Source organism: Lactuca sativa, chromosome 1, assembly GCF_002870075.4.
Source record: "Lactuca sativa cultivar Salinas chromosome 1, Lsat_Salinas_v11, whole genome shotgun sequence".
Classification (NCBI taxonomy): domain Eukaryota; kingdom Viridiplantae; phylum Streptophyta; class Magnoliopsida; order Asterales; family Asteraceae; genus Lactuca; species Lactuca sativa.
In genome coordinates, this window is record NC_056623.2 from 199,386,605 (window position 1) to 199,399,105 (window position 12,501).

Sequence of the window (12,501 nt, forward strand, 5' to 3'; positions counted from 1 at the left end):
ATGAATTGGTTTAGAACTTCTAGTCCAATAATCAAGTAATCATTTCCTTGGTTCAAACAAACCGTTGAATAATTGATTAATTCATCACGTAGTATTTATCGGTCAATTCCTTAATCCATTTCTTAAATAACCGTTTATAATGACTTACCTACAAATTTGACCATTTTTTTATCATACAATTAAGTGATTAACAAGCCATACTAGTATACTAAGACAATAAACGTGTTATATCCAACGTGTATGAGCGTATGCAATGAATTTGACATATCAAAAAACCCTCTTCTAATGAAAAGACTAGTATACCCCTCGACCATCCGTCAACTTAGTAAAAAAAAAAACCCTAAGACATGGGTAAAGAATTGTCATCCCTATTTCGTTAACAATGTACACCAAAACTAATCTCAAAAATACATTTTTAGTAAAACTCAACCCCACCAAAACCAAAAATCAAAATTTACAGTATTCACTTTTGCTCTTCACCATCAGTATGTGTTTCAGAATGTGGCGGCCCGCCACCCTCTGCCGCCACTTCATCAGCGGCAGTGGAAGATGAAGCCTCCCTTTCATCTCCCCTATCACTAGTCTCTACCTTTGGTGGTTCGGGTTCACTGCTCAACAGAGATGTTCCGGTGGGGTCGGTGGCGGCAGTGGTGGTGGTGGTGGTGCCACCTGGTTCATCGGAATCTTTCCGGTCAACCTGTTCCGGTGGTTTATCGGTCTCACTGGGTCTTGAATCATTGGTTGAACTCGTGGCGGTGTCTGACAAGTCATCGTTGTTTTCCGGCGTGAAACCGCCAGGGGCCGCCTCGGTGGTGGGTGGAGGTGGAGGTGAGTCGGCATTAGTTGATGGTTCGGAAACCACCTTCTCTTCATCAGCAGTAAACCAATTCGAATTTGTAAAAAGAGATCCCCTGCAATAAAATTTTCAACAAATAAATCATTTTAATTATTTTCTCTAGTGATTAAAACATTATATATATACACTTTTTGACCATTTAATAAAACTAACTTTTCAGATGAAAACAAAACACAATGTATTTTCACTATTTCATGCATTTATCCATTGAACAATTTAGTCACTCAGCTATTACTATAATAATAAGACAAAATTACAGTTTTGGTCCATGTGGTTTACCAGAAATGGCATGGTGAGGACAACTATGGAAATCTCTACATGTTTGTCCCTGTGATTTCAGTTTCTTGCGCAGTTGGTCCTCGTGGTTTGATTTTGTTACAAATGTGATATGAAACTACTAATTTCCCCTGTTTTATTTTTTTTTTCCAATTTTATTAATTATATAAAAAACATCTAACCCACCATTCCATTTTTGTCAAACCATAGGGACTAAAACTGTAATTTTGTCTAATAATAATCATATAGATATCATAGTCCAGAAACCAACACATGGCAATAGGAAACATTTGTGAATATATTTATTGAGCTAAATGAAAAAATAAAGATAATTAACAAACCTTTCTTGGTCATCTCCCAATTGAAGTGAAGATATGACTACTTCAGCAGATTCATCATCAAAATACACATCCTGCAAAAATTCACTTATTTTTCATGTCACAAAACCAAAACATATATAAAAGACCACACATATTGCATTTTTTTCGAGTTAAACCTTCATTTTATTTTTTCCCTGAAAAAGACCTTCAATTTTCCATTTTTTTCCGAAAATAACCTCAACTTGTATTTTTTTTTTTTCTGAAATAAAAAACCTCAACTTTTTATTACTTTCTGCAAAAACCATCACATTTGATAAGTTTATTCAGGAAAAAAATGCTAAAATGGCCACATTAAAAAGGAAAAATGCAAGGTTCCTTATAGGAAAAATATAAAGTTGAGGTTTAATCAGGAAAAAACACAATATATATATATATATATATATATATATAAGGTCTTTTATGATATTAACCCCAAATATACAACAATGTTTTGACTTTTACCAATATATGCAACCATGTTTCTACAGGTTACATGTAAAATATTTGCATATTTTTGGTCTTAGAATGAAACTATAAAAACCACTTTATTGCATGTATTATGAAAAAAGTAAAATGTTGTTAGCAAAATGCACAATTAACCCAAATAATTATATTATTATTTGTTAAAGAAAGCTATCCTCAATACGTGACTCCCATTTCTTTTCTTTCAATTTTTTTACTTTATGAAATAAAAGACTGAAACACATACCTCATCATCTCCTTCCATTGCGCCATGAGCCTGAGAACACAAAAATAAATAAATAAAATTCAAATTGTGCTTTACAGGCAACCAAAGTTTTTTGTTGTAAATAAAAATATTCTAAAATAAGAAAAGACTATTGAAAAATACAGTTATTATAAGTAATGATGAAAAATGACAAAAGTGAGAATAAGGTGTTGTTTCTTTTGGACTTAAAAGGGGACATGACTTAATCTCATAAGCTATATTAATATAAGTATTTCATTTTTACATAATACAGAAAGAACGACTTATATTTTAACAATTTTTCTGTATTCCACAAGTGTGATGTCATTTTCTCAAGTACATTTTAAATACCATTTATTCATACAGAGCACTTAATGGGACAAAAACAGGGCAATAGACATGTACATACACAGATAAAATAATAATAATAATACAAATACAAATGTATATTATATATAGTAAGACGTATGATTTTCATTTATTTAATGAGTAAATGAGATTTTGAACCATAATGACATTAAAAATCATTTATACATACAGCACTTAATAGAAAATTAACTTTGTTAATTTATTTGGTGATGTGGCATATTAACATGATGACAATAAAAAAACAATAAAATAAAATTACAACTCATTCCACACCAAAAACTAGAAAATAGTTTTCCCTTTTTCCTTTGTTGCTAGGTCTTTCACATTCTACACATGAAATGCATGCTTTGGGGCACACTAAACTTTCATTGTAAGCAATTAAAATGTTTGTAGAATTTTATGGCAAATCTTGATGTATATTTTAATTCATCTATTCTTTCTAAATGGTTTTGAAGGCCGAATAAAGCTCGACAAAGCTTCAACTTTTTTTAGTAATGATGATAATAATAACAATCACAGATGACTATAATACATTTAATAATATGAATAATACGAAAATACTAAAAATAAAAGGAAAAAAATACTAACAATACGAAAATAATGATAACAAAACTTATTAATATTAATAATAAATGACTACAATAAAATAATAATAGTAATATGTTATTATCATAGTAATATTAGTAGTAGTAGTATTATGAATTCCCTTTACCTAATAAGGTATTTTCCTCCAAATTACATGTTTCGATGGAATTCATTTTGATGGAATTTGTCATTCCATGGATGTGTATGGAAGGAATGACGAATTCCTTTTACCTAACGGTTTACAAATTTAAAAGAATTTTCACATCGAGGTCGCAGTCAAACACGCAACAAGTTGCACTGCTAACCCTTTATGACAAAACTAATTCTTTTAAAAACTACATCCATAGATCTTGTGGTCATAACATTACTATGCATGACCTGTTGGTGTTGGTGGGGTGGACTCTACTGAGGAGTTCCACAACATTTGGCACAATGAAACCAAAAGTATCAAACGTGAATGGTATAAACACGTGTTGATTTTCCATGCACGCTTTCTCATGCTTTGTCACTTTGCATGAGGTAGCTTTTAAAGAAACTACTATGCCCCACAGTGAAACCCCCAAGAGTAAGGAAACCATGTTAGATCCATACATGTATGTTTGTATGGATATAACTCAAACTCCAACAAATTCGAACTAATAAGTTCGATCAATGTGGTAATTGTTGGGATGAATTTAGCACTACTTTTGTATGTATTAAGTCTAGAAGAAACACCCTTATATATCTATTTGCATTAAGTATTGTCCCCATTAAGTAAAAAAAAATACCACCTTAGCTTAAGGTTTTACATCTCTTAATTCAATTTCCTCTATCCTCTTATTTCAATTTCTACTATTGATAGTCTTTTTTTCTTACTTTTCTCAACCTCTCTCCTATTCCACTAAAATTCGCCTATACCCTTTAAATAATCGCTCTTTCACCAAACAAATTTGAAACTATTTTATTTTTATTTTTTGTTTTTGGAAATGGAACTTCCCTAACGAGGGTTCCGAGCTAGCTTTTGCACACCAACTAATCTCCCGCTGCAAACATGAGGCTATGCCTCATGCCCTAGAGTCACTGCAGATGAACCTCCATGGCCACAGGCACTGAGTAGTGCCAAGATTTGAACATGGGTCAATAGGTTATCCACCATATCTTCCACATGCCTTACCAGGTCACCACAACCCAAGTGGTTAACTATTTTATAAAGTTAAACTTCCATTCTAAGGCATACACCACCCTTTAATTCCCTCCACCAACAGGTCCCACATATGTAGACAGTCATACCTCCACTCATGCGGGGACTAGACCTTCCAATAAAAACTATACAAGATAGCATATATTTCATTTCTAGTGCTTTTCATATCTATTATCTTTACAAAAGTTGGCATATATAAATATTAAACACAATTTCTACCAAGACTAATTTTGAGTATTGAAATGACTATATACTCACTCGGGTGCTTAGGTGCTTTTATAGGGACTTAATATAGATAGTGGTGGGCCATGGGTGTCATTTCTTCATTCGGTTCACTATTTTATATATAATCTCTTTAACTTGCTCTACAAAACCTCTGGGTTTCTCTTCTTTGTCTCTTTTAGAGGAAGGTCGTTTTAGTCTTTTGATCTCCCTCTTTAGATCTTCTATATGTTCACCAACTAGTCTTTTCTTTCTCATCAAATCTCTTTTATCTTGTTCAAAGTCAATAAAACTCATCCTCCGTACGTGTATTGAATTTTGAGGAGCCTTAGGATAATTCCCATTAGCACCCTTATGATGGTACTCATGAGGACCATGATGAAGAACCTTATGGGGCATTTCAGACATTTCTCCTCTTTCCATTTTCTTTGATTTTTCGTTTGAGGTCAACACATTGGACCCTTCTTGTGATACATATGTTGGCATGATTTCTTTCCCTTTGTTCATCTTCAAAACCTATCATCCATGGTTTAATTACATAGACTACCATGTAGCATGTGCTACCATGTACATCGACTTAATTTAGTCGATTTAGTTTCTTTTTTTTAGTAAACTTCTATAGTAACATATATTATTATAAAATATATTATACAACTATACTACTTTCCACTTTATAAGTTCATCAAATGCATGTGTAAAGTATTTTTTATTCCTTTCTTTCTATAACTCTATTAACATGTATGATGGTTATTTAATATTTATCATTTATATCCACAAGCAAATAACATCGGATAATTTTGTAGCAAAAAGTTAAGCAAGCAAAATTATAATAAAAAAGTTGGATACCTCGTTGCTATCAGCATTTTCATAAAAACCGTACCCAAACGCCTGGCTTAGATTATTGGTTAAAGTTGCCACATCATAATCTTTATCATGGTAATCATCATCATCACTATCCCTACTTGGATCATGAAGTGGTGTAGGTCTCCTGTAGATTTGGACAAGTGAAAGGAACATTTTGTAAATCGATTAATTCTAGACACAAGGGCAAAATAGTCATTTATTATGATGCAACATAGATAACAAATGTTAATGTAGAATACCTACCCGCATGCCCACTGTAATACATTTTCAAGTGCATTGCGTCCCTCAAGTACATTTGCATGCCACTCTACCCATTCGCTATTATTCTGTCAAAAATTTATACATTTTCAAAATACAACAAAAAGACTCCTATTATAGCATCCTAATTCCATTGCTTTCTATTAAAGCATTGAATTTACAAATTCTTTTTTATCTTATTAAGGCATCGTACTTTAATTTTGCTTCTTATTAGAACATTATACTTTGAAAAAACTACCCAATTACAACAGTGTAAATTGCTTTGTATTTGGATAACATTGCTACAACTGGGTAGAATTTTTCAAAATACAATGTTGTAATAGAAAGAAATGAAAGTAGTATGCTATAATACACAAATCAATAAAAGTACATTATTATTTCTTGAATTTAACCCTAAAAGAAAACATCCTCTCCCCATGAAACATAAGTAGAAAAAAAGTGACAAGTGTTGTGTGGATAAAGAAAGCACTTTTTTAAAGTTGTGAAATAGAGAAAGTAACCTGCAAATGTGTCTGTATATAGGTGTTATCAGTCCCTAATTGGATGAGTTTGTTGGCTATACGTGTCATGTGTCCAACATTCCCTATCCTAGGTGGCACTCTTCCTTCAGCAAGGACTGTTGGCTGAAACAATATTCACCAAATTCAAATCGAAATTTTCATATGTATTTTCACAAAACACAAATTGAACTTAAGAAAATGATTATAAAAGTTTACCATATCAGTCTTTTTGTCAGTATTCGATGCACTGTTTCCCTCAGCATCAATAATGCTCCTGACAAGATTACATTCCTCAAGAATATGTTCAACCAGTGAAGCATTCTTGCTCTCAAGGCAACAAACTATAATCTGTTCAGCATGGTGATGAATGAAGTTATTGTATGGATACCTAAAAGCCATCAAAATAAAGTAAGGTTAAATAAATATATAAATAGTGAATATATATATGTTTTATATATAGAGAGAGGAAAAATGGAAGACTTACTGAAAAAATAATTCCAAAATACGTCTTAAAACACCAAGGCGAACCAACTCATTCTCTGCAGCTTCACTTCTAACACTCGTTAGCACTGAGATGAATTCAACAATCTGAAAAATTCGAGTTTCAAGATAATAAGATGCTTCAAGATGGGGTATTAATATTATACTACTACTTCAACAATGAAAAGGGTATATACATGGAAAAGAATCAAAGATAATGATTAATGAGTGTTGTAAAAGGCAAAGATACCTTAAGGCGATGTTTCCCAAGAGGTGGTTGCAACTTGCCATATGTTGTTAGTAAAATGTTTTCGTCTGTTGAAACTTCCAACAGCTTTGACAAATTTCCTGCATATGAGAAAGTAGCTTCATCAATGTAAAAGAGTACATTAACTGACATGATAGAATATGGTTTAATAAATAAGTAAATTCCAATGTAAAAGAGTAAGACAAGTTTTAGATGTCACAGTTTATTATATGAGCATGTTTGGTTTCATGGAATCGGAATTCGAGATTCCATTCCATATTTCCATGGCATGGTTGGTTGCAAATGGATGGAATTCAATTCTGTTGGAATCCTTCAAATGGACTTTTATCATTCCTAGGGGTGGTGGGAAGGAATTAAATTACAATCCTTCCCTTATATAATAGAAGACCAAAATACCCCCCGATATATATCAGTCATTATAATAATAAAAAATTTAATTATGTAATATGTATTTTTATATTATATAAAAATAATATTTACTTGTGAATAAAGAATAAAAAAAATATTCAAATTTTATTATTTGATATGTAGAAATCAAAATAATAAATTAACATAAAGACCAAAATACCCACATATATATATTGTAATAAATAAAGAGAAAAAACTGATTATATATTTTTATATAATATAAATAAAATTTACAAAAATTATCAAACTTCTCTTTTTCATATATAAAACTTAAAAATATATATTGAAATAAATAAGCATAAAAAATTTTAATTTAGATTTTTCTTAATATATATAAACCAAGAAAGGGAATGAACTTGAATTCCATATGCATGATAGATTATAATTCCTTTGACAAATTCCATTTATTCCAAAAACCATTCTACAATAATGGAGAAAAGTCTACAAAATAAAGGTACAAAACTTGAATTTATTCACTAATTTAACATACCTAAGCTCTCCAACATGCCTTCCACAATCTCTGGATTTGTTGTTACTGATGAATTATGAATCAATTGTCGATTATAGAAGTAAGATGTTGCAGATGTTTGTCTGTTTGGATCTAACAAACATATACATACACACAATGCATTCACTAAAACCGATTTTGGCCTTGATTCCCCCAATGCATGATGAAATAATCTTGCTATGAAACTGAAAAACCACACATGAAAAAACAATCTTTTATTATAAAGTAGAGATCATCAGCTGCAAACAGCCAATTAAAAAAAAAAAAGTAAAAACTAAAGGGCATTATCGACATTTGACACTAACCTTGGACTGGATATTTTAGCACCTAAAACTGGGGAAGCATATCTACTTATAGCACAAAGTGTCTCTGCTGCATTCGCATGCACTTGAGGAGAATCCTTAAAGAGTTTTTGAGTTTTCAAATTTTAGTTGAAACAATATTTTTTTTCAAGTAAAAACTTTAAATTAAATATATAACTTACTGAAGAACTGAATTTATCAACAATCATTTTTAACACATCAATGTCTTCTAACCACTTTGTTGAGTCTGCAAAACTGGTGTAGAGATTTTCATCAGCACCAATTAGACGAATAAGCACCTGTTCAGTAAAAATATTTTGGATTAGAAGGGGTAAAGATACAGGGGTAAAACGGTAAAAAAAAAGTAAGGAATAAAAAAGTTAGAGAATAATTATATACACCTCCATGATGGATGTAATTCCTACTAGGTCAACCAGCTTTTGGATAATGTCTGGATGGGCCTGATTACATAATCGTTAACAACTTTTTTATGTAATTATATCAAAAATATTATGAATATATATACAAGGGTAAAAAGGTAAAAAGAACTCATGTGGTGATTGGTGAACTAACTTGAATGTAGTTGATTAAAGGAGCCGATTTCCGCAACAACAGGCATGCAACAACCTACATAAGACAATAATAACACATGATCATCCATCTTAAAAGTCAAATTGGAAAATTAGAAGTATGAATTTTTATAAAAGTAAAAGAAAAAAAAAATTACTTTACTGAAGTAACCAGCCAATAGGGTACAATGAGGGTGTTCTGGTTCCAAGAAGGAAAACAACAAGTTCATCAACTGAAAAAGAAATGAACTTATTATCATCATCATAGTAAACATAAAAGTAAAAAAAAATACTCAATACTTTTTTATTCTTGATCTTATAAGCTAAAAGATAAGATACTAATGGTTTTTTACCTCCTCGTCCTCTACCAAGGTTTTGAGTATGATATCAACTTCACAGGTAAATATCTCACATGCAATAAACGGGTACCTAATAAATAAACAAATAAAAATATGTTGGTGAATTATATTTATATAAATATGAAAGAAACATATTTTCCATGTGGGCCCATGGATACCTACTTAAAAGCACGTCCTTTTGCAGCATCCTCAGGGGCTTCTTCCACTATGTAGCGCAAAAGCTGTTCAATTTGAGTCCTTTCCCTCAAACTACAATGAACAGCAATTGAATTTACATTTAAATTCCAAGAAAAAATAAAGATCAAGAGCATTATATAACAAATACTCTGCATTAGTATAACAAATAATACCAAATTCAGTAATTCACAAGTTGAATAAGTCAAGAAAAGAGTCAGTTCACCCCATGCAAAAGAAAATACAAAAAAGAGCACCTAATATATGAATGTATCACTATAATGCATCAAAAGGTCACTAAGCTGCATTTACTATTAGATTATTAAATAATGACTCAAGCCTTGTTTATCAGCAAATAGCAGCAAGATGCCTACTCTGCAAAACATACAGAATCCAAGAAGCCAAGATGTGCTCAAATAGATTTAAAGGAGCTGAAATAAAACAAGAAGTAATTTAGACAATAAATGAACATAAAGGCATATGAACCACTATATACAATATTGTAAATTGTAATAATAATAATAATAATAATAATAATAATAATACCACCAATGAGTTATGAATGGTAGAGGTTGCTAGAATTAGAAAGAACATTTTAGCTTACAAATTGATAAGTCGGCTATTAAGAGCTCTGCATTCTTGGATTATTTCATCATCCTCAAGAAGCTCCTCTAGTGTAAAGTTTTCCTGATCCAAGATTGTGTCCACCTGGATTCAAAAAAAGAATCGATTTAATTTCAAGACCATAAAAAGTCAAAGTTGTAGGAAATTAAATCTTCCCAGTCTAATAAAAAGTTGAGCAGAAATATAGACAATATAACAATAAATCAACACTCCATTTTGGGTTGTCTCTGAAAATGCAGATTTTCCTTTTTTGGAAAGTTTACAATCCCAATTTACTTTTTTCCCATTTGTGATTTAGATCCCATTACCAATAACTTCTATAAAACTAAGGCCCAAGTCAAATGTTTTAAGTTCTTGTTCAAATCCATTAGCTTAAAAAAAGTATGCATGCATCCACATAAATAAAACCACAAGCAACTAGATGAATATTAAAATATATAAAACTTCAAACTAATAATCAAGTATAATCACAGATCCTTATCTGGATAGATATATCAGATGAACTCAGATCTCTTGTTTTGTCATTATCTACTGATGATTACCCAAACCTTTCTCCTTAATTGAAAAAAATAATTACCTATCCAGGTCCATTATATGTAAACTCCATATTATATGGTTGGTTTATTTTCATTTAACTACAAAACTAAAACAAAATATGCAAGTAAAATGAGTGATTAGAAGATCTTACAGGTTATCAGTTTATCACTCATGCTAGTTTATTTTCTCTCTATATAAGGCCATGTCAAAGGGAACAAAAAGCCATGGTACACACTTCGAAGGGAGTGACTCTGTTACAAGACTATACCTCCACCAGAGGACAATGTTGCAATATACCAGTATACATGTGAGATAGCTATGACTATAGCAAGGTAGGCTAATCCAAATGCAGTATTGGCTTCTTCAAGAGTATGAGTACACAGTCTCTTTTAAAACCCTAGGGAATTTGAAAGCATTTATAACAACATAGACCTCCTGCAACTAATCCAGAACAATAACGAATACAAGGGTCCAAAAGCGTCCCTATGTAAATTTGACATGATTCTAATTAATGCTTCCATGGAGTATCAGACGTGATCAATTACACAGCTCGCCATTCTGAGGTTATTTCAATCACACTATTGCATTAGATACCGATTGGTTCATTTATACAAACAGATGCAACTCCTTTCAATGAGTCCAACCTTATAAACCTAAAACCAAAGGGGAATTCACTATAATACCAAGAAAACTCAATGGCTAAGTATGAACACCTTCACGATATGTAGGGCTTTAGAGAAAAGAAAGAAAACACCTCAACAAACGGCACATACTTGCTATTAGTTTAAATGCTGATCAATCTAAACCACAGTTCAAAGAGATGCTCATAAGCAGCTATAAAATTCAAAAAACAATGAAGCGCTTACCGGAGATACAGTAGACAAACCGGTCATACGCCAAAACATCTTCAAACGATCTGAATTCAGATCCGCAGAACTGCTTACAAGAAACGCAACAAGAAGCTTGAAAGATCAATGAAGTGAAACCCTAGATTTCGAATTGAAGAAGATTACGTATCTTGTATTATCGAAAGTTAAAAAAAAAAAGTGGATTATGAAAACAAAAGGATATAAATGCATTAAACTGCTTCCAAATATCAACCAATACTTTATAAACGTTTATATTTTCCTTAGGAAAAAAAAAAAAGAAAAACGGTTATTTTGATACTATATAAAAATGGAAAATTTAGTTAAAAGAGATGACTTATATTTGGATACTTAAATTAAACCTTTGGGTTAGAAATAATAATATGTTTAATTTATATGGGAAATTGAAATCTTGTTAACAAAAATAAATTTTTTTCCTAACACTGTATTCTGAAGTTACCATGGATTGGGTGACTTTTGACGTAAAGTTGTCCATGAATTTGACATTGTACACTATGGCATGACATAATCAACTCCGAACTAGCAGACTCAACGTCGTACTGTCAAATGTCAATATGTCAGACTTACATTTCGGATATGTGTGGACATGTCCGGACACATAATTTTTGACACTTATTTCAAATTATTTTAAATTACATATGTTATATTTTCCATCATTTTTTCTTTCACTTATAACAAAGATTTGTAATTGTATTTTAGAATTTATAAAATGGGTTACTCATATCGTGATCACTATAAAAAAAACTTTGACAATCTTCATGTTTACTTACATAAGCTTAAAAAAACAACTTCAATAGTTTTACCAACATCAGTCGTTATGGATTGTTTTCAGCTTTCTCTTATGGCTCTTAGATGTGTGTTAAGAAACATTTTGTCAAATCTTAGCTATTAAATTTTGGTTACAATTGACGTGGCAAGTAAATATAGGTTAATGCATTCCTTGTATATATATTCTACAATGATCTTGGTGATTTATATAGGGAGTGTTCATCTGAGAGAGGACTACCTAAGGTTAATTTTCATAGTGGTTACTATGAATGAAAACAACTAGACCCTGCATGTAACGTTTTATCTGGGCGTGACGGATGGTGTCGACTCTTGTATTTGATTCATGCGGAGGCTAAAGAAATATCTCAAGAACGCTAGTGAATTAGCGTTCATAACCAATATGGATATTGTGATAGACTTTTCAATTGGCTAGGTCTTCCTA

General features: G+C 31.4%; 1 protein-coding gene across 3 annotated transcripts; it reads right to left on the reverse strand.

Moving 5' to 3' along the window:
* Positions 1–204: 204 nt before the first annotated feature.
* On the reverse strand, positions 205–11,481 carry LOC111882495 (uncharacterized). 3 transcript variants are annotated; one of them, XM_023878860.3, is made up of 19 exons: positions 11,271–11,478; positions 9,848–9,951; positions 9,232–9,318; positions 9,064–9,139; positions 8,869–8,943; positions 8,715–8,768; positions 8,543–8,602; positions 8,324–8,440; positions 8,145–8,239; positions 7,822–8,024; positions 6,906–7,003; positions 6,660–6,763; positions 6,392–6,563; positions 6,176–6,298; positions 5,661–5,743; positions 5,400–5,541; positions 2,201–2,230; positions 1,474–1,544; positions 205–911 (listed from the first exon to the last, which is right to left on the reverse strand). In XM_023878860.3, the coding sequence occupies exons 1-19, from the start codon at positions 11,307–11,309 to the stop codon at positions 464–466; spliced, it is 2,181 nt and encodes a 726-aa protein (XP_023734628.2). In that variant the 5' UTR covers positions 11,310–11,478; the 3' UTR covers positions 205–463. The 3 variants fall into 3 exon arrangements, with proteins under 3 accessions (XP_023734628.2, XP_023734630.2, XP_023734629.1); XM_023878862.3 differs by lacking the exon at positions 11,271–11,478 and adding an exon at positions 9,618–9,674; XM_023878861.3 differs by lacking the exons at positions 205–911; positions 1,474–1,544; positions 2,201–2,230 and adding an exon at positions 4,474–5,069 and having other exon boundaries at positions 11,271–11,481.
* Between the last annotated feature and the right edge of the window lie 1,020 nt (positions 11,482–12,501).